The 22,053-nt window shown below is 37.8% G+C and overlaps 2 protein-coding genes across 9 annotated transcripts in view; one reads left to right on the top strand and one right to left on the bottom strand.

Moving 5' to 3' along the window:
• LOC117669128 (glycerol-3-phosphate dehydrogenase 1-like protein) overlaps positions 1-22,053 on the bottom strand; it is a 64,592-nt gene that overhangs the window by 34,135 nt on the left and 8,404 nt on the right. Inside the window, exon 2 of one of the 2 annotated variants that reach the window (XM_034423315.3) lies at positions 20,796-20,850. The gene's annotated coding sequence lies outside the window, so the exon portion shown is untranslated. Of the gene's footprint in view, positions 1-12,706; positions 13,151-20,795; positions 20,851-22,053 lie in introns of those variants that run through there. The other variant, XM_087881786.1, reaches the window with a different exon arrangement.
• OSBPL11 (oxysterol binding protein like 11) overlaps positions 13,391-22,053 on the top strand; it is a 55,549-nt gene continuing 46,886 nt past the window's right edge. For 3 of the 7 annotated variants that reach the window (XM_087881782.1, XM_087881780.1, XM_087881781.1), the window contains exon 1: positions 13,403-14,396. In XM_087881782.1, the coding sequence (XP_087737908.1) occupies positions 14,203-14,396 (194 nt within the window). In that variant the 5' untranslated portion in view covers positions 13,403-14,202. Of the gene's footprint in view, positions 14,397-22,053 lie in introns of all 7 variants that reach the window. The other 4 variants (XM_034423227.3, XM_034423244.3, XM_034423221.3 and 1 more) reach the window with 2 other exon arrangements.

Here is a 22,053-nt window from a genome sequence, read left to right as displayed (position 1 = left end):
CTGTCTGCACCCACTATTTAACACCACCACTAGCCCAAAGTCACTTTGCTAATTTTTGTGAGTAAGGGAAAATGAGAAAGCACAGTGTTCCCCTTTCTAGCCCAGCACGCCAACTGAGCCATTTGATTGGTTCTTTATGCCTCTCATGTGTACCACAAATTAAAGGGTAATGTTTGATCATGCAGTAACATCTACCATCTTGGTTTTTTAAAAAATCCCACTCGCAAATGGCCTGATGGGAAGCAAGTTAATCATTATAATAGTTATATATAAATTGGTATAAAGCAACTGTGTAAGCTTGCCCACCTAGGAAGAAGCCCCACTGAACTCTACAACAGGGTCATATAATATGCCAACCCAACCTATGCATGCATATGGCCAACATGGTTTCAAAATTATGGGTTTTGGATTTGTGAAATGTATAGCCAAGTCAATTTTGGCTTATTCAATAAACCATGGCTTTGTCCAATATATGAACCAAATCCTACCAAAAACAATTCAGAAATGTTACAGGGAAAGTGGGTATTTATTGAAGGAGCAGTGGTGGTGATGCAGTGGTTAGAATTGCAGGGCAAACTCTGCCTACAGCCAGGAGTTCAATCCTGGCTCAAGGTTGACTCAGCCTTCCATCCTTCTGAGGTCAATCAAATGAGGGCCAAGATTGTTGGGCGAAATATGCTGACATTTGAAAACTGCTTAGAGATGGCTGTAAATCACTATGGGCCAGTATATAAGTCTAAATGCTATTGCTATTGCTAGGACCATTCTTATCATCCCCAGGCAGAAAAAGTGTCTAATTAGTACACAATCACTTTAAGACAAATTAACAGATGTTTTAAAGCTGACACCAGCCACAGCATAGAAAAACTCACACAAGTAGTGCAAGATCGGGAGATGTGGAGAGAGAGACCTGGCTCAGAATCGCCAAGAGTCCGACATGACTGAATGGATAACATCATCAAACTCACAGCTCTTTACACTATACAAAACCTATTCTTCAAACTAGAAAATCAGTGATGCTCATGTAATGTAAAGGAGTCTCATTCTGGTCGAAGAAGGCAACAAACACAATTTTATCTGCGGTAGATTTCCACCCAGCAATAATGCCTAAATCACATTATTATTCCTGCTCCCTCTCTCCTTACTCCCAGCGTACATAGCAATTCCTGGCTAGCCAGGCATAGCACAGAGCCTTCCTAGCAGTTAATCTGCCAAATATCAGAACCACAATTGAGGCCTGGGAAATTAAGTTAGAGTGGGTGGCATATGGCAGATGTAGAGATTCAGTGTTGCCATAGGAACCGGTGTACAAAAAAAATTACAAGTAGGAGTAGTAAGAGCAAAGCTGTTTGGCAAGTATAAGAAGGAGAAGAAATTCAATACATTTGATGTGGCTAATACAGTAATAGAAGTGACAAGGTTGGAATGAAAATTAATGCCTCCACCTCTATAACTTTAGGCTAATAGGAATATTTTGATAAATGAAGAGGAAAATAATCCTTGAAATGAGCTCTTTTCCCCCCGTTTTTATGTATCCATATAATCACTGCCACTCATTACACAATTCTGCCAACCATGGACAGGCTTCTTAATGCCATCACAAAGGAACTCCATGCTTGGTCTCTTCATCCAAGTCCTCGTGATCCTTTCTACCTCTTCATCTGAATCAAACAGAAAACCCACAAAGCTGTTTCTTCAATTCTGGGAAAAGACAGAAGTTGCATGGCACCAAGCTTGGGCCATATGGCAGATGGAATAAAATAGGGTGATCCAACTTTGCAATTGATACCTGGGTGGATCATGAAGTTCAGCATTGTCATGTTACATCAAGTTGTCCTGGTGTTTCTAAACTCGGCTTAATTGTATTGAGGAGGGCACTCTGCTTATAGTGTAATCAGGTTCAAGAAAATCCATCTATGTATCAAAAAATTATAACCATGAGTTTTCCTGAATGTCTATGGAGATTCTGTTATCCAGGTCATGGTTGTCCCAAAGGTGCATTTTCAAGAGACAACTGGACTTACTTGAGGTTTGGGTTTTGAATTCTTTCTTCAGAAGTAAAACTTTGTGACAAGATTCCATAGAATAAAGCTTCATTTCCAGGCCATAATGGTGTATCAACTTTGCAAGGCAGTCCAGACAAGAAGCAGGCCCAGATAAACTAATTCTACTTTATTGAAGAATTCTTTAACAGAATCTTGCAAGCTTGAAAGAACATTTCTCTCCCACTGCCTTTACAGTCAGAAACTAGAGAGGGTCTCTTCTATTTGCCATAATCACATTCCTGTTGCTGGCTAAATTGTCTCTTATCCAACCATTCTCTTGGCTGTGGCTCTTCCCCCTGTCCCCCAAAGTCATTCCTACATACTATTACAAATTTCTTACATTGCTTCTAGATATATATATATATAGTTTATTGAATAGCCCGAAGGCCTTTTCAAACAAAACAGAAAAGAAAAAGGGAAAAAGATAAAACAGTTACAAAAATAGCAATCTAAAAATATATGATAGATGACATTAAAATTTTACCATATCAAATTTCAATAGCTAAGTTGCCAAGACTAGAAGAGTAGATAACCCAAATAGGATAGCTCCTCTACATTGCTTCTAGTGTGACAATGGTGTCAATTTCTGCTGGAGCTTTCCTTTCAATGTCAGGCTGCAAGGAACTTATCTTGCATATGAAACTCATTGGTTGCTGTTACAGATTGTCCACTTCATTCTTGATCAAACAAATCAGCTTTTCCCAGTTAGCCATCTTTACAGTATTTTTTTTAGTCCAGCAATGTACACTATTCATGCCAACACAGTCGTCATAAACAAACCGCATTATATGATGAATTTTAATTGGAAAGACTTCTTTGGTAGTCAAAATAAATTAGGCCATAACTATGGCTTATATTCACAATAGATGGGTTCACACAGGTTACTAAGCCATGAGTGCTTTGATGTTATTTAAGACCAACAATTGTGATTTATTGAGTTTGTCATAGCAAGTTATACAAATACAGCCAATACTATCTATTCAATAAATCTTCAATAAACAAACTAAGGTAAGTTTCTGTGCTGGTGTCCATCTCCAGCCTTTAATCTAACTTTATTTTGAAATAACAGTTAACGTCCCATCTGTTTACTTTTCTTTATTTTCTTCTGATAGTATAGTTCTGGCAAACTTTTCCTATTTTCTAACCCATCCTTTGGAGGCAAATGTCAAAAATAAATGAGCCATATTTATGAACTTATAGCTCTAGCCTTCTGGTAGATTGATGGTTGTTATCAAGGAAATATATTTACATTTCTCCAAAGCACACTGAAATGCAAACCATAAAATAAACAAACCCTTTGGCATAGTTTCATTATTAAGTTTGCTACATACTCTTTAAAAAGAGCATGGAGTTTGTAATTCTGTGATGATTTTTGTTACTGTATATTTTTAAAAGATTCATAGACCCACATATCTAAATAAATGATCAGGTACAAATGAGCAATGCACTTTTAAAAATAAATTGTAGAGCTATGGGAAATATGTTACAAGTTACAGTTTAGCGTGTTCCTTACTTCAGTTGGGACCCACATAGAAAACGCTCAACCAGTGTTTTTTAAAACTTAGCAACTTCAACTCCCAACAGCCAGCATGGGAGTTCCAGCAGTCTACATCTTAAAGTTGCCAAGTTGGAAAAACAGTGTGCTAAATCGTTTAGCATTTTATAATGTTTCCATTTGAACCAAGCTCAAATTTTGATTGTTACATGTCCACATCCATGTCATTTTCTTGGCACCAATATGGTAGTGTTCTGCAATTGTGTTTGTTGTTAACTTCCTTTTGTTAACTTACTTTTCAGCTCTGCAGTGTTTCCAAATGGTAAGCTTTGCTTCGCTTTTTCAAGAAAGGCAAAGATCAGCTACTGATGCCCCCTGCTGGCCTTTATCCTATGGTAGCTATCACTACACTAAGTGGATACCAGTAATTAAGTACAGGGAGCTGTATCTATGCAATTAAAGCTAGTATTTTCAGTTTTCCTTTCTTTTCCATTGAGATACAAACTACTGTGAAATGCTCTGATGAATCATTTGATAAAAAAAAAAAACCCAGTGTTTTCTAAAGGTTAAGATTTGTAAAGGATTATAAAAGTCTGTAGAGATCCAGGTTAAAGTCTACTAGCCCCGAAAACTAACTGACCATCTTTAGACCAGTCATGTCTTCTTAGCCCAATTTACCCCACAAATCTGTAGTGGGAAAAACTGGAGCAGAAATGTTATATATACTTTTTTAAGCAGGAGTGGGTAAATAATTTTCCTAAGGGGCCATATGAGAAATGGGGATTGTTGTAGATGGTTGAACCAATAGGCTGAACTTAATTCTGCTCAATATTAATTTTATCACTTTATAAAAAGCAGTAAATTATATGGTTTTGATTAGCTGCATCAAATCTACTTTTTATTTCTAATTTCTGATTGACCTCATGTAGAGCCTGGATAGCTCTGCAGACTAAACACTGTAATTTAACACCAGCTGTCTGCAATTAAAGTAAATTCGAATCTCACCAGGCTCAAGGTTGACTCAGCCTTCCATCCTTTCTAAGGTAGGTAAACTGAGGACCCAGTTTGTGGGGGCAATAAGCTGACTTTGTATAGAATATACAAAAGTATGAAGGCTATTACTTAACGCACTGTAAGCCGCCCTGAGTCTCCGGAGAAGGGCGGCATATAAATCAAATTAAAAAAAAAAAAGTGGGCTGGACAGGGACAGCCAAAGGACTGGATGTGTCTTGGGGGCTGTAAAATGCCCAGGTTTAATCTTGAACTTAAAAAGTTCAATATCAAAATACTCAAGAGGTTTGTTCTTCCTTACTGGATGTTGCTCTTTCTTGACTGGATTTACACATTATGCTAAACTGAAGAATATGTTCTCATAAACACATTTAGTCACCGAGTTTGATTAATGAGAACATAGGTCCTGCCAATTTAGCATCATCCTATACAGCCTCCTAACTTCCACTGTGGCTTAATTGAGATTCAATAGATGACTGGAAGCTAGAATATTTTAATTATTCTATTATTTTAATTAGTCTAATTATTTTACAATTAGATTAAAATCTGAAACCAAACTTAGTTATTTCAGCTTCTGGTGGGAATGCTAGCAATGATGTTTGAACTCTGCCATTGTTGTTTCTTGAACTGTGTTCTGTTGAATGCCAGTATTCCCTAAATAACTTGAAGCTGTTCTATGTCCTAATTCTAAAATCCAACATAAATTTTCTGGTAGAGTTCAGTTTCATTAGGCCAAGAAATGGTCTATATATTCATAAATTAAAATGTGATTATGGCAGAGTTCTTCTTAAATCCCACATTGAGATAATGGGAAATGTCATCACTAAAACTTTGGAGAACGTTCATAGACAATATGAGCTGTTAAATGCAAAAGCTTTGAAGATCCCACTTCCCTTTCTTCACCATTATCTTTATGGAAGTCTATTATCAACACTCATTGTGACCAAATATTGAACTAGGTTGAATGCTGGAGCAACTTCCTTTAACAAATTTCACTCCAGACACTGAAAAAATATGCTATCTTAAATAAGCTTATGAAATGATATAGATCTGTAACTGATATATTAAAGGTAAGGGAAAATGTAAAGGTAAGGGAAAATCAACATTAATACTATATATCCCATTAAAAGCAATATAGAGGTTGGTGTTTTATTACCTTGAAAAAAATTAACACTGGCTCTCGTAGGTATATTATTACCCTGCTGAGTATTTTGGAAACAAAAATGCTTTATTATTGTATATAATAAATAAAGAATAATGTGATTTTGGACCTCACAAAGAATGAGATTTATTTTGCATTCTACAAGAAGTTTAAAGCTGTGGTGGTACAGTGGTTAGAATGCAGTATTGCAGGCTAATTCTGCTGACTGCCAGCAGTTCAAGTCAAACAGTGGCTCAAGGTTGACTCAGCCTTCCACCCTTCCGAAGTGGGCAAAATGAGGACCCAGATTATTGGGGGCAATATGTCCAATATTCTGAATAATTTTTATCCCAGAGCTATAATTGCACTCAACAATGAACTAAAGGGCCATCATCAGTGAGCTGTTGGACAGCATTACTTAGTCTGTTGTGTGGATGTTTGGGTGGTTTAGGGGTGGGGAATTGTGGTGGGTGGGAGTGTGTTTGGGTATTATGTGTTTGGACCTGGTCTTTGGATGTTAGGTGAATTTCATTGTATGGGTATACTGTGTATACACGTACAATGACAATAAAGTTATTATTATCAGTTATTATTATGCTGACTCTGTAAATCGCTTAGAGAGGGTTGTAAAATACTATGAAGCAGTATATAACTGCTATTGCTATTAAAATAGCAGAGAGAGGTTAGTTTCTAAATTTTTGTCCTGAATGTTGTTAGCTGCTCTATGTAATATTTAGCAAACTGCTACCCTGGCCCTAACAGCCATTTATGTGTATGTGTGTGTTTATCATTGTTGATTCACGCAAGCTATCTGGACAAATATCTGCAATTCTTGGCAAGAATTTTCAGAATTGGTTTGCTCTTGCCTGCTTCCCAGGGTTGAAGGAGAATAACTGGCCCAAAATTACCAAGTTGGCTTCATGTCTTAGGTAGGACTAGAACTCACAGTTTCCCAGTCTCTAGTCTGGTACAACAGGAGGGTCCATCTGTGTTCCCAGCATTTTTACCAGAATCTGTGATTTTTTTTTTTTTATGTAGCAAACATGTGTTCTACAAATAGGACTTTCTACAGCATAAATTGCTTTACACATATTTCATAGCTATCAGAAAGAAAAATGCAACTGCAAATCAAAAGACAAAGAAGCTAAAAATGAAAACATGAGTCACATCTTCAGTTCTTGTTGAATGTGCAAAAATCAGTGTGCCCAAATGCACATTGTGGCCTGTACATTGTACTACTTGTAGTCTGCAATACAACGTACATTGTAGTCTGTAGTTTGACTACTATCAGATATGTACAAATGCATGCAAATGTCATTCTCAATATGAGGGAATCACTTTTGTATCCTAATAGTTTTAGGAAATTTCTGTGCCACAAAATTAATTTTGCCATTGAATTTGGAATGTTCTCCCACAACATTTGAGGTTGGTGGTGAAAAAGTTATTTTTATCTGCAAATGCCGCTTTTACCCGTTTCTCAGAAGTGTCATGCCTCATGTTAGAAAGTCTCTTAATTGTCTCATGGTTATTTTCCTAACTTTTAAATGAATCTTGTATCTTCCATCTCTATTACAGCAGAGAAAGAAGATATCCTACTCTCAATTTCATTTCCTAATCTGGATCAACCCGTAAGTGTCCAGTTCATAAAAGAAAAGTATCTATGAATTTGTATCTGTAGCTCCTAGATGCATGATGAGCGGAAGTACTCCTAAACCCCTCAAATTTAAGTGTAATAACACTTGAGACTTCCTTAGGCCTCAAAGTTTCATGCAGTTCTTGAGAATCTTAATATGTGGTTCACAAAGGCTCCTCTGTCCAAGGCCATTGGAAAAGGTGGCTTCATTATAATAAGATTAAGTATTAAAATCTCAAAAAAATGTCTAAGTTTCTGTCTATTCCATCTTATACTAAACAAAATCAAGCCAGGGTTATTTTGAGTTTTGTTATTATGCGTTATTTTTCCCTAAAAGGAGATCATCTTTTCTAGAAGCCATTCTAGATTGGGCACCTGTTAATTCTTGCCTTATATATCAAGATCAGCTAAATTCCCTTACTTGATATTATTACTTTATTAAATTGTAGAAATTGCATCAGGCATGTCATGATGCAAATGACGTAACATACATGATTCATGTCCTACCGTATGTGTGATTATACATAACAGATGGAGTGTCACTGCTCCTACCCAAGATGTTATGGCCATAGCAACCTCCAAATTTTGGACCATGCTTTTGGCTGCTTTGTGGCCAAAAGCATCTCTTAGAGGCTTCCTGGCTATGCCTGATTATTTTCACCAAGTGGCAGTAGCGATGAGCTACTCATTTTGAATTTATGGGCAGAATATTCAAGCTTAAATAAGAGTACTTTTCCAGGAGAAAAAAAACAGACTTGGGTAAACTTCATCCTCTACGAGGCTACATTTTGTCCTTTGTACCTACAAATGTCTACTGTAAACTCTCTAAAGACTAAAAACTTTGTCCACACAGAGAGCATCACAGCAGAATAGGACATACTCTGTGGTCCATAGAGGCCAAACTAATTTTTAAAAATGCAAATCTATCAGCAAAACAAAACAAAAACCCTCCAAAGCCTTGTATATGCCTGGCTTAGGATGCTGTATGACCATCACCATAGTAACCTGGGATTTATTTATTTGTTATTTAGAATTTGTGTTGATTGCTGTCAACTGCCTTGACAAGTCTTGACAGTATTTCAGAAATAATTTGTCATTGTCAGCTGACAAATGGCTTCATGCCTAAGGTAGCAGGAGAACCCAAATATCCCAGTCTGGTGTCTTAACCACTACACTAAAGTGCCTGCCTACCTAGGAATAAGCTTCATTAAATCAGTACTTCATCTTGTTTATAGTTGACCTTAAACCTTCAGCTATTAATTAGAAATGCAAACAACCTTGCCATGACATGAAGAAAATTATCTCAGATATTTTTCTTGTTTACTTGCTACTTATACTAAATGAGCAAGATTGCAGTCTTAATATTTTATTTTAATCTATATAACTACAAATCTTATTTCAGGAAGTGCAAAAAAGATCTGAAAATTAATGAATTGCAACACTTTAAATCATTCACATTTGTATATGAACATTCTGACAGCCTCTTTATCTTCTCCTAGAAAGTGCTTAACTACAGTCATTTGCTAGTGATGTGACATATACAGTTGCAAAAAAAAGTATGTGAACCCTTTGGGATTACGTGGAGTTTTGCATGAGTTGATCATAAAATGTGCTCTGAACTTCCTCTAAGTCACAACAGTAGAAAAACACAGTCTGCTTAAAATAATACTACACAAACATTAGATGTTGCCATGGTTTAATTGAACATAACATGTAAACATTCACAGTGCAGGGAGGAAAAAGTATGTGAACCTTTGGACTTAACTGGTTGACCCTCCTTTGGCAGCAATAACCTCAACCAAACCTTTCCTGTAGTTGCAGATCAGATCTGCACAACGATCTGGAGTAATTTTGGACCACTCCTCTTCACAAAACTGTTTCAGTGTAGCAATATTCTTGGGATGTCTGGTGTGAATCGCTCTCTTAAGGTCATGCCACAGTATTTCAATCGGGTTGAGGTCAGGACTCTGACTGGGCCACTCCAGAAGGTGTATTCTGTCCTGTTGAAGCCATTTTTTTGTTGAATTACTTGTATGCTTTGGGTCATTGTCCTGTTGCATCACCCATCCTCTGCGGAGCTTCAGTTGGCGGACAGATGGTCGTATGTTTTCCTGCAAAATGTCTTGATAAACTCTGGAATTCATTTTCCCATCAATGACAACAATCCGTCCAGGCCCTGAGACAGCAAAGCAGCCCCAAACCATGATGCTCCCTCCGCCATGTTTTACAGTGGGGATGAGGTTTTGATGTTGGTGTGCTGTGCCTTTTTTTCTGCACACATAGTGTGCAGAAGTTCCCAAACAACTCAATTTTGGTTTCATCTGTCCACAGTATATTTTGCCAGTAGTGCTGTGGAACATCCAGGTACTCTTTTGCAAACTTCAAACGTGCTGCAATATTTTTTTTGGACAGCAATGGCTTCCTCCGTGGTGTCCTCCCATGTACTCCATTCTTGTTTAATGTTTTCCTTATTGTAGATGTATCAACAAAAATGTTAGCATGTGCCAGAGATTTCTGTAGGTCTTTAGCTGACACTCTAGGATTCTTCTTTACCTCATGAAGCATTCTGCGCTGTGCTCTTGCAGTCATTTTTACAGGACGACCACGCCTAGGGAGAGTAGCAACAGTGCTAAACTTTCTCCATTTGTAGACAGTCTGTTTTACCGTGGACACATGAACATCAAGGCTTTTGGAGATACTTTTGTAACCCTTTCCAGCTTCATGCAAGTCAACAATTCTTGATCGTAGGTCTTCTGAGAGCTCTTTTCTGCGAGGCATGGTTCACATCAGACAGTGCTTCTTGAAACCAGTAAACCCAAAACAGGTGTGTGTTTTTAAAAGGCAGAACAGCTGTCAGCAACACATCCAATATCATCACACTGATTGGAGTCAAGGTTGGCTCACTCCTGGCTCCAATTAGCTCTTGGAGAAGTCATTAGGCTAGGGGCTCACATACTTTTTCCTCCCTCTACTGTGAATGTTTACATGTTATGTTCAATTAAAACATGGCAACATCTAATGTTTGTGTAGTATTATTTTAAGCAGACTGTGTTTTTCTATTGTTGTGACTTAGATGAAGTTCAGAGCACATTTTATGACCAATTCATGCAAAACTCCATGTAATCCCAAGGGGTTCACATACTTTTTCTTGCAACTGTAAATGAACAGCAGGCATAGTTTCTAGTTAACACTACATGAATTTGGAATCGACAAGTGCCCTTAGTTTCAAATTCTGGTTAACTAGTAACTGGGTGAACATGTGCATAATTACTGAACACTTCAATTGTGGTGGTCCAACTCATTGACAGTTGAAAGTCTTGAACTATATAGCTAACACTTACTAGCAGAATGAAATAGATTGAATTGCATGAGATAAGAATTGGATAATATTTACTTGGCTTAGATGTAAAATAGGCTCAACAGAACTAGTAATAAGTCCTTATAACAGATCAGTCAGGTTTGTCTTGCTATAAAATGCCTTATTTTTCCTTGGCTCCACCCAGCAAAGCTTGTTAATTTGAATCTGCATCCTTACAGCTCCATTATTAAATATGCTGGTATTTTTAGTATGTCTATTACCATAATTATATAGCACGCTTTAATTGTAGATTAGAGTAGTAGATCATCAAACTCTTAATGCAACTCCCTGCTACAGCTACCCCGTAGCTCCTATAGGAGCTATACTATACCTACTCCTATAATAATTTTTATTCAGAAGAGGCCAATTATGGCTGACATAATTTAGCACTACTGTAGTCTGACATAGTAGTCTGACATAATGATATCCGAACTACTGAAGCAATATAAAAGAATATACCATGAAGGCATATAAAAACAGTACTTACTTTCTTTAATATATATGCTTGCAAGTAAATGTCTGTATTATTTATTCATTTTGTTTGATATAAATGTACATTAACACAATAAAACACAGTAGAAGTCAACAAAATAAATAAGGCAGCGTTCTAAATAGGAAAGACAGCATAAAAAGCTAATGAGGAGGAAGTAATTCCAGAATTTGGCGGAGTATCATAAACAGGAAGCATCCCACTTGGCAACAGCCACAACTGAGAAAAAAAAGCAGTACTAGAAATTCTGGATATTAATATTGTTAAAACTATGCAGTACTCACAGTATTTATGTTGTGATGAATTATATCTATTTACTTACCTACCTGTCATAAAACTTTTAAAATGACCACATGGGACATAAGAAAATTAGCTTGGTTGATAAACACTGGCTGAGTTTATGCATTGTATGGAAAGTTAATTATCAGATTTTAGTGCAATGTCTGAAATGTATTCAGGAGGATAAACTTCCTTTCAGTGAAGGTTGATATGGGGCCAATTCAGAGAAGGGGCTATGGGGGAAAACAACTCTGATACCAATGTAGCCCCTCTCCTATGGATACTTCTGTTGCCTGCATAAAGAAATTTCCACTATTGTAACCGGCAGGGCGTTTTCATTAGCAACAGGCCCATAACGAGGCACCCGCAATTGTGGGGAGCATCAGATTCAGTGATTTCAAACTCCCTGCATTCGGTTCGCAGCCTATGCCAAACTGGTACAGGCAGAAAGTATGTACCAGTTTACGAGACCGCCTTCTGCCATCAGTAGCCTCTCACCGACCAGTACGCTCCCATAGAGAGGGTCTTCTCAGGGTGCCGTCGGTCAAACAATGTCGACTGGCGCCCCCAGGGGGAGAGCCTTCTCTGTGGGGGCACCTGCCATCTGGAACGAGCTTCCCCCGGAGATATGGAGGATCCTGGATTTGCGCACTTTCCGCCGGGCCCTCAAAACATTCTTATTCCAGCAGGCTGGTCTGGCCTAACCTCCCTTTTAATTGCTTTTAAATTTGTTTTATAAATTGGGGTGTTTTAAATTTGTTTTGGGCCAAAGTATTTAATGTATTTTTAAATGGTTTTTTAACGTTTGTACTATGTGTATTTTATTTTTTGGCTGTTCACCGCCCTGAGTCCTTCGGGAGTAGGGCGGTATATAAATTTAATAAATAAATAAATAAATAAATAAATAAATAAATGTTTCCATCTGACGGTTTTACGAGAAGAATGCTTTTTTTCCTTTTTTTTTTTTTTTAAAAAAAGATAGATTTGGAAAGATTTAGAGAGCATATGATATTCTGCTACGAACCTTCCTACTCTGTGGGCTACTTAACTACCTCCACCACCGAAGGCAGCGTTTGTAAAATGACCAACCATTTCGATCTGCATTTGGGGGGGGGGCTTTAACTAAATACATTCATTTATTAGAAACTACTTCCCAGTTTCTTTCTTTCTTTCTTTCTTAAAAAAGTGTTCTGCAGTATTTGGCACACACAAAAACACACACACACACACACACACACACACACCCGTGCTTACCCCCATTGCATCTTTCCTGAGCTGTATAGTCTAGAGAGGGTATAATTGTAGTACCGTTGCATGTATCTTGCAAAAAAAAAAAAATCACAAAGACCCTTTTTTTAAAAAAAAAAATAAATAAATAAAAGCACGGCTATTTAAAACTGATTTTCTGGAAGGCGAAGCTAAAATTAGATGCTGGTGGTGGTGGTGATTGGTGGGGGGGAAGGAGCTCGGTCCACGAAAGAGGGCTACACAAGAAAGGACCCGCCCCCTTCGCGAGCTCTGGAATTCCGCCCGAGACCTTTTTTTTTTCCTCTCCCCCTCCCCTTCCTTTCCCCACCACGCTGTGGCCATAAAGCCATCACGTGCCGGGGACGGGAAACTGCAAGCCTGACCGAAGGGCGACCTCAAGTCCAAAGACCCGCGTTCACAGCCTTCCTCCACCCCATCCCCCCAAAAAATACGCACCAAACGTCCCTCCACCGCCCTACGATACGCGCCTACGTTTCATTAAAACAACAAAAAAAGAAAAACCACGCGCTGCATTTTGGCACGCGCAACAAAACGGGGGGGGGGGCTTATTTCCTCGCTCGCTCGCGCAGCGTGAGGTGGGGTGGGGGTGGGGGTGGGTGAGCGTGGCGGGCTCTGCCCTTAGCGAACATGGCGGCGCCGGCACCACCTTCCTTATTTCTCAGGCGGTGTAGGGTGGGGTTTAAGGCTATAACCCGGAAGGGGTGGCGGCCTTGGTGCTTGCTTGCTTCCCTGGTTCGGGGAGCGCGGGGCGGGGGGGGGAGAGGCAGCTCGGCCGAGCCGGGCTCTCTCTCTTTCTCTCTCTGTATCTCTCTCTCTCTCGTTTTCTCCTTCCTTCCTTGGGTGGATCTGACGGGGGGGGTGGGAGGGCGTGAGGAGCGGGCTTCCTTTGCCGGGCGGAGGAGGCGAAGGCGGAACTGTTGCCGGAGGGCGAGAGCAACCCACCGGCCGCCTCTGGGTTAGGGTGGAGAGCCGCCCCTCGGTCTCCTTGCGCTGGGAGCATCCTTCTCCTGGCAGGGGCGAAGAAGAAGAAGAAGAGCCGCCGCCCTCCTCCTCCTCCTCCTCCTCCTCCTCCTCCTGTGGCTCTCTCTCTCTCTTTCTCCCCTTCTCCTCCCCACACTTGTTTACACATCCCAGAGAGCTCGGGCTAAGCCTCCGCCCCGGCCGCCTTCCTCGCAGGCGTCGCTCCTGAGCGAACTCTTCTTCCCTTTCCCCGCCATTGAAGGGGAAAAAAAGAAACCAGTCTTTGGCTTTTCTTCCTCTCCTTCTTCTCCTGGGGCGACTTTCTCCCTCGAGGAAAAGTTTCCTTCCAGGCTGCTGCTGCGGCTGCTTGCTGAAGGCTCGTGTTCCTTTTGTTTCAAATTGATGCCATTTTTGTCGCCTTTTGGCCTGCCCGGCTGTGGCCCTAGTGTGCAGCAGCCCTGCCTCGCCTCCTCCCACCCCTCCGGTGGGCGGAGGTTGGCGGCTTCGTTTCTTCCTTTGCCATGCAAAGCGGGGAGCCCATGCCGGCAGCTACGGTGGTTACGGCGATGAAAGTGTCGGAGAGCGAAGGCAAGCTGGAGACTTTCCTCCCGGCCCAAAACTGCTCCAGCAAGTGCAGCAGCAGCAGCAGTAGCAGCATCGGCGGCGGGCTTAACAGCAGTCGAGGGGGAACCGGCAACAAAGTGTGGCAATACAGGTAAGGGGTGTGCTTTTCACTGGAGCCAGGTGGGAACAACAGTTTAGGAATCCCAATCCGGCCGGCTGGCTGGCTGTGATCTTGCTTTTGTAATCTGGGAGTGTGAGAGGGTCAGCACAGGCGCCTTTAATAAGAAATGGTGGCCATGCTTTGTCCCCTGCTCCCTTCAAAATCCTACTTGCATTATAATTTATAGGTCATGCTCCTTTCAAAATCTTATAATTTATAGGCTGTGCTCCTTTCAAAATCTTATAATTTATAGGCTGTGCTCCTTTCAAAATCTTATAATTTATAGGCTGTGCTCCTTTCAAAACCTTATAATTTATAGGTCATATGCTCCTTGACAGAACAATAAAGCCAGTGGAATGGCTTGCCTTCAGAAGTTGCGGTTGGAGGCTTTCAAAAAGCAAAACCAAACCAAAAAGGCCGGACAGCCATTTGTCTGAGACCTCTATGGAGATTCTCTGTCATACGGGGTCATGGTTGTCCCAAAGGTGCTTTTTCGAGAGGGAACTGGACTTTCTGGTTTTTCTTTGAAGACGTTTGGCTTCTGATCCGAGAAGCTTCTTCAGCTCAGAAGAAAAAGCACCTTTTGGGACAATTTGTCTGAAATGGTAGAGAGGGTCTCTAGCTTGAGCAGGGGCTTGAACCAGAAAGTCCCTTTCGACTCCATTATTCTTTTAAATTCATTACTTTGTGCTTTTCCAGATGGGGAGCTGTATTTTCAAAATCCTTTTCTCTGAACCCCCAACAGGGGAAGTGTATTTTGAACCCTTCAATTCTCCCCACCCCTCCCCACCCCCAGTTCAGTCATGTCCAATTTTCAGAGACTGGCCTCAACAACTGTTGTAGTTTTCTTGGTAAACTTTTTCAGAAGTGGGTTGCCATTGCCTCATTCCTTGCTCTGAGAGAAAGTGACCGAGTTCATAGTCACTCAGCTGACTTTGTGCCTAAGACTGGACTAGAACTCATGGTCTCCCAGTTTTTAGCTTGATGCTTTAACCACTGCCATTAAACAGGCTCATTTAACTTTCAAAGTTACTTAGTAGGTCTGTATGTTTCAAAAATAAAATAATTAAAGCCAGTCACAAATGGTAAACAGGTAAGTGAGAAGCTCTAGAGAAAGAGCAGTAGGACAAAGGGCTTTGATGTGCTTCCCATTTTTCAGAATGAGTTTGATTTAAAATGTCAGAACTATTACAGGAAGTAAGACGAATCCATTATAATCAGTTAACGCTTCTTGCTGTTATGTATAATATTTTTTTTTCCAGAAATGCCATTATTCAGAGAGAACATTTGTATAAATATGTTGAAATATGATACATGTCATATGTTTAATATATTTGTAATCGCAGTATGGGGTATTTAATTACTGTATATTCGGCAGACGCCAATATGGGATGGTCCTCTGCCTTTTCATTGTAAGAGTCATAGATGTTATATGCTTAGGTGTGTTAATGAAATATAAGTGAAATAGCAGTTTGTAAACCTATAAGCTGTATGTATATTTTATGCTAAATCACAATTTCCTTTAGATAATAGAACGATTGCTAAATTTATACATTGTGTGAACCAGAACCAAATTAATTTCTCTTGGTCATTATTCAGGGCAGCTAATCAGGGAGGTGTGATAGAACTGGAACTACTTCTTGAATATATGTTTGTGAGTCACCAAATCTGGCACTGGAATTTTTGAAGTATGTCAGTGTGCCTGCTTTCAGCCAAAGCTCATTTTCAATCTGCATTATTTATATTTTTCATATAATCTGGTAAAATATAAATATATTTTTGTGTAATGGATTAAAAACAGAATGAGGAATTGTTCTTCCTTAGGAGTGAAAATCAGCTGGATGACCTGGTCTACTCACTTTCTCTGGACCGAACACAGCTCATAAAGTTGTTGTTGTGGAAAAGAATATTATTTGGTTCCTTGTATAGTACAAAGAAAATAAGAGTATAATATATTTTTTCTATTTTGAATGCTATAGATATGCCAATATAAAATGCAAGTTTTACTTGCTGCATTCACAACTGTATATTCTTCAGTATTCTGTAAACTCACAGCTCTTTTGGGTATCAATTTATTTACTATTTCTCAAATTTTACCCAGTTTAAAAATTTAGCCATTTCTATTAAACTTAAGCCAAAATGATTTAAACAAGCATTTGTAATTTGATTGTTTTCCTATAATGTGGGCATTTAAAATATGAACACATTAAAAATTCTGCCAATAAAATATTTTCAGCTACTAATTAACTTGTTTTAAAAATTTGAGATTTATGTTAAATAATCATTTTCCTTCCTTCTAAATATTAATATATGATGCCCTTTTCCTTGAAGAGAAGAAAGGAACTCTTGTCAATGCGTGCCTTTTTATTTATTTCTAACTGTTAGACTATTGACTAATGTAGCTGTACATAATATAAATCTCATGTTTTATAATGAAACAAAGCAGATACTTTAAAACACATAAAATATTTTTATATAGTATTAAAGTAGCAATTAAAACATGAAAATGAAGCCATCAACAATTAAAACGCTGTTAAAGTATGTTTTAAAGCCTTTTAAATTGTCAACAAGGTTAATCTCCTTACTTTAGTAGAGAGTGCATTTTAGACAAAAAAGGTGAGTATAGAGAAGGTGTAATTGAAAAGTTGATCATTTAACATTTATGGACACCTATATGAACCAATCTATTCCATTATGAATTATAATTTTATCAGAAGTTAAGTAAAATTAAAATGGTTAAACAATCTAGATTAGATTAGATTAGCTGCTAGGTTTGCCTGGCTTTTAAATCAATGCTGTATGCATGTTAGTTGTAATTTCAAAAATACCTGTTCAATTAATTTCTAAATTGTAAGGTTACAGTTGTTAAAGATTACAGTCATATCCACATTTGCTTGGTCCTACAAATCTAGCAAAATTTAATTCTGAATAAAAAGGAACAAGGTAAATATTAAAGCATGTCTACCTTTTCAGAGAATACATTATTCCCTCTGGGATTTTTTTGGTTAGATTTGTTGTTTAAAATAGTGGTGAAAGAGTATTCATAGGAGATGAATAGGAAAAAATGCTGGGATATTGGTTATATTCTAATTTGGCCTTTCTACAGCTTGTTGCTTGATTATTTGCTGTCAAGTTCCTCTTGATTCTTAGTAATCCATTTCTGCCTAAAATGGTTTGCAACATAATACAAGTAATTACCAGTATACATAGATTAATAGATACAATCAAAATTAAACTTCTCAATTCAGTCAACATCAATTAAAACAATACAAATAAACTGCAATAATTCATAGCTTCATTGATCGGAAATAATGAAAATTGACTAATTTCAGAAAAATTCTGCAGAGGAAATTACCCCTCCTTGACAATACTACTATACTATACTATTTGTCTATGGTAGACTTCCCCATGGAGAAGAGACCTGGATTTCTTCTGTCTGGTTAACAATGGCTATGGGAAAATAGTTAATTTTCCAATGAGACTTAAATCTCAGAGGATTTATCATGAGCCAATAATTACTTATGTTAAACTACTTTATTGAATTTCTTATAGCATGTGAGCTATTCGGGAGTTTTATAAAAATAAAAGAATATCCCATGGTTTGTTTTTTTTTAAAAAAATCTCAGAATAGTGAATCAATTAATGTACAAAATGGATCTAGAGGAATGTAAAACAGAATACATACAGTAAATTTCTGAAAAAACACAAATGTTTTACTTATAATAAATGAAAACTATAAAGAAATAGTTGATTGTGCAATATTATTTGTCACAATATGCCCCAAGTCAAAAGTGAAATGTTTTCAGTTCTGTGTCCAGAAATACAAAATACAATATGATTCATGTTTAACTTGTCTGGTAATTGAAAGTCAGTTTAAGCAGCCTGTCAAATTTATCAGCAATAGGTGCTGTTAAAGAAAAAAAAAACAACCCTGTTGTTACACTTGAATGCTCTAGACATGAGATTAGAAAATCTAAAGTCTGACACCCAACGCAGTTCCTAAAATAGCTGTCAGCACTTGCCTTTGATTTACATTTTGAGCAAATATCCCATGTGAAAAACAAAGCTAGAGGGGGAAAAAAATTCAAAAATAGGTATTTGATTGTTTTTGCTAACTTGAATGCAAATAGAAATTACAATAATATTACAATAACTGTTCTGTCGCTTTCAGACATTTGAACATACATACTGCGAAAATAACTATAAGGGACCATAATACAGTTATATTAACTTGAATCTATAATTTAATATGCTTTTGATATGAAGTATCTCGGCATCTATCTGAAATTGCATGACATTGAATCAGAGAATGTTGAAAGAGAAGCTTACTCTAACTTTAATTTTAAATAAAAGCCCGTCTTTGAATTTAAAAAGATTGTATGATGTTACAACTCTGCTTAACACTTTTCAGGAGGACTATAGATGCATCCTATATAGTTGCCCCTAGTTGTCAGTGGATATGACTAAACTCATCAGAAATTGAGTGTGAGGGGGAAACTCTTTTGTTTCAGAAGCGGAATTCCTACTTTATTACTCCCCAGATAAACCAGAATCTGAAACCATTGTTTGAAATGGATTTCTAATTCCTGAGTTTGTTACAAGAATGACAAATCAGGATATTGTGTTGATCATAATGAGAGTTTATGGTTCCTGAACAATTTAGCTTTATTTGATAGTGAAAAGAATTAAACCAGAAGGATTAGACTATGTTCTTGTAAACAATAAATCCAAATTCATTTTGCAAATTTGACAATTATGTTGTGTATGAAGCTGCTGGATCGATGAATTAATTTCCTACTATTTGACAATGCATGTTTCAGTAAGGCTTAATAAAGAATGTTGGTTTCATCTTTTTTTGTTGTCAGGTTCCAACAGTTGTGAGTTATTTCCCTTTGGGATAGATTAGTTCATTGTCATAAAAAATGCTAAGGATTACAATCCAGGTTGACAATATAGCATTTCTATGCACCATGTTGTTTGTGATTCAACACAAATGGTAGAACTCAAATTTACCTGCAATGGCCAAAATCTTACTATATTTCAATGTTATTACCAGAAAACCTGTAAGATTTTGGATGAGTTTTATCTTCCAAAGTTTTATGAATATTCCAACTTTCTCAGTTAGTAAAGAAACTAACTTTGTTTATGAGTCTCATGTGAGCATAATTTTTTAAAAAAATTGGTCTTGTTTTTTACACCATAGACACAGCAAATAGCCACATGGAACATCAGTAATGTTCAGACTACAGGATGGAAAGAGTTGTTTTATCTCATAAACTATAATTAAACAAACCATGGCTTGACACAATATCTGCATCATATCAGGCTATGCTAGTAATAGCAAATCTATGTTATATTTATCGTAGGTGGCAGGTCATAACATTGTTGGTCAGATGGGAGTATTCCCCAATATCCAGTGACAATTATTCTTGAAAGCAGCCCCATTAACTTGTGAGTTTAGAGGCTATGTGAGAAAAAGGTGGCAGCCTTTGGACCCTCGTGTGTGTGTGTGTGGGGGGGAGGATGGAATTGTTTCTCTTTGTTCAGGGGTGTACATGAGGGGGGTGGAGCAGCAGTGTCAAGTTAGGCATTTTCTGAATTTTTACCCACTGAACCCAAAAGCTTCCTTATCACAAGCATAAGCTGTGTCAAGACTTCCAGGAATGTAACAATGATATTTTGTAACTGAATTTGCTTCCTAAAATCAACAACTTAGTATCAATTGAAGGCATGGCAGAAGTCAATGACAGTTAGTTGACCATCTCTATATACAATACATTTTTTCATTTTAGTAGGCAGACCTTCCCTCGTTGCTCTTAAAACCATAGCAACGTCTAGAAACGTACTTATATGGATAAACATACTTTTATTGATTTCAAAAAATATATCAGTTTTTAAATGTTCCTAACATTAGCTCAGGCGTGGGAAAGGGTGGTGTCCAAAGAAGTAAAGAAAAAGTTACAGCAATATCAGTTAAATTGTTACAGTTTTTTCATTGGCAACTGCTTAAAATGCTGTCTGCAGAATTTGGTAGACTGCAGATACTAGAAGACACTATCTGTTTACTGCAGGCAACCATACATAAAAATACAGCCTTCCATCTCTACATGAACAGCTTGCCAGTATACAGCCTGTGAATTTGTAAATTCCTTTTCTGCAGTAGGTTCAACTAGACATACATTTGTTTTAAAAGAATGCATAAAATGGTTCTTAAAGACAAAATACTGTAATGCAGATTTCTAGTTTTTGCTCCTGTGATGCTTATAGTTACATGGCTTGGTTTTTTTGCTACTATTTCTGATGAGCAGAAAGAATTGTTATTCCTGTATCTTAGATTATTTTTAAGAATCATCATATTTGGACTTAATTGGTCATATACTGCAAACTGACCTTGACAAAGGTTCTTGAACAGGTGAAGTTCTTAAATAGATGTTTTAACTTGTGACTGAAAAGAAAAACAAAACAAAGTAAGTTCTACAACTTAAAATGCTCAGTTTCTTCTCTTTAGAGGAATGCATAGTACATGTAGTCCTCAATTTAATGACCACAATTGAGTCCAAAATTTATGTTAAGTGAGTTTTGCCTCATTTTATGACTTTTTTTGCCACTTCTGTTACGAGAATCACTGCAATTGTTAAGTTAACAATTGTTAACATGGTTGTTAAGTGAGTCTGGTTTACCCATTGATTTTGCTTGTCAGAAGGTCTCAAAAGATGATCACATTATCCCAGGACACTGCAAGCATCATAAATATGAGCCAGTTGGCAAGCATCTGAATTTTGATCATGTGACCACAAGGATGTAGCGGTCATAATTGAAAACTAGTCATGTCACGTTTTTCAATGCCATTGTAATTTTGAACGGTCACTAAATGAATTTTTGTAAGTCGAGGACTACCTGTATACAGGAATTGACCTTTGGGAAATGGCAGTATGTCAATGATACAACATAAATTTTCTACATAGAAGGCCCCAGCTTCAATCCCTTGCATAGTAGGAATACTTTTGAACAGTCACTTTAGTTAATAAGTAGGATAGGGAAACTTCTGACTTAGAGGACCTTCCCATTTAACCTAAGTAGAATTTCTCCTCTGCACACAGGTAGTCCTGTACAGGTAGGGATGCCCTAATGGCCGTAAATGTGAAAAATAGTTATAAGTCACTTTTTTCAGTCCGTTGTAATTTCAAATGGTCACTAAATGAACTGGGGTATGTCAAGGACTACCTGTAGTGATCATGGAGAAGAGACTCAGGTTTGTTCATTTGTTTTTTTCCATTACCATATTGTCTGTATGTAGCTTTGTAAAAGGCAGCCCAATTCTCCATGCACGAAAAAGAATAGAATGCTCTAAATGTAGAGGAAGTTCGGTTTTTTTTTAATTCCATGGGCATATTGTTTTGTTTCTGTGACTGCAAATAGAAAAGTCCTTTCTCCATACAAAGATAAAATATTGATTCAGGTGTGAAGAAAATGTCTTGTTCTTGACAGTAAAATCACTGTTTCCTCATCAGTAGTTTGAAAGAAGCTTTGAACTAGACAGTGATATCATGAAACATTTGGGAGGTGTCCTGTGAGTCAATGAGCCGTACACCCCAAAACAGTTTTTCAAGTGAGGTTAAACTAACTGGACAGTAGTTTGACTCAACAT

The sequence above is a fragment of the Pantherophis guttatus genome, chromosome 1 (genome assembly GCF_059756535.1).
Source record: "Pantherophis guttatus breed Tessera chromosome 1, ASM5975653v1, whole genome shotgun sequence".
Lineage (NCBI taxonomy): Eukaryota > Metazoa > Chordata > Lepidosauria > Squamata > Colubridae > Pantherophis > Pantherophis guttatus.
Note: the sequence above shows the minus strand (reverse complement) of the source record. Positions and strands in the feature narration are given on the sequence as shown.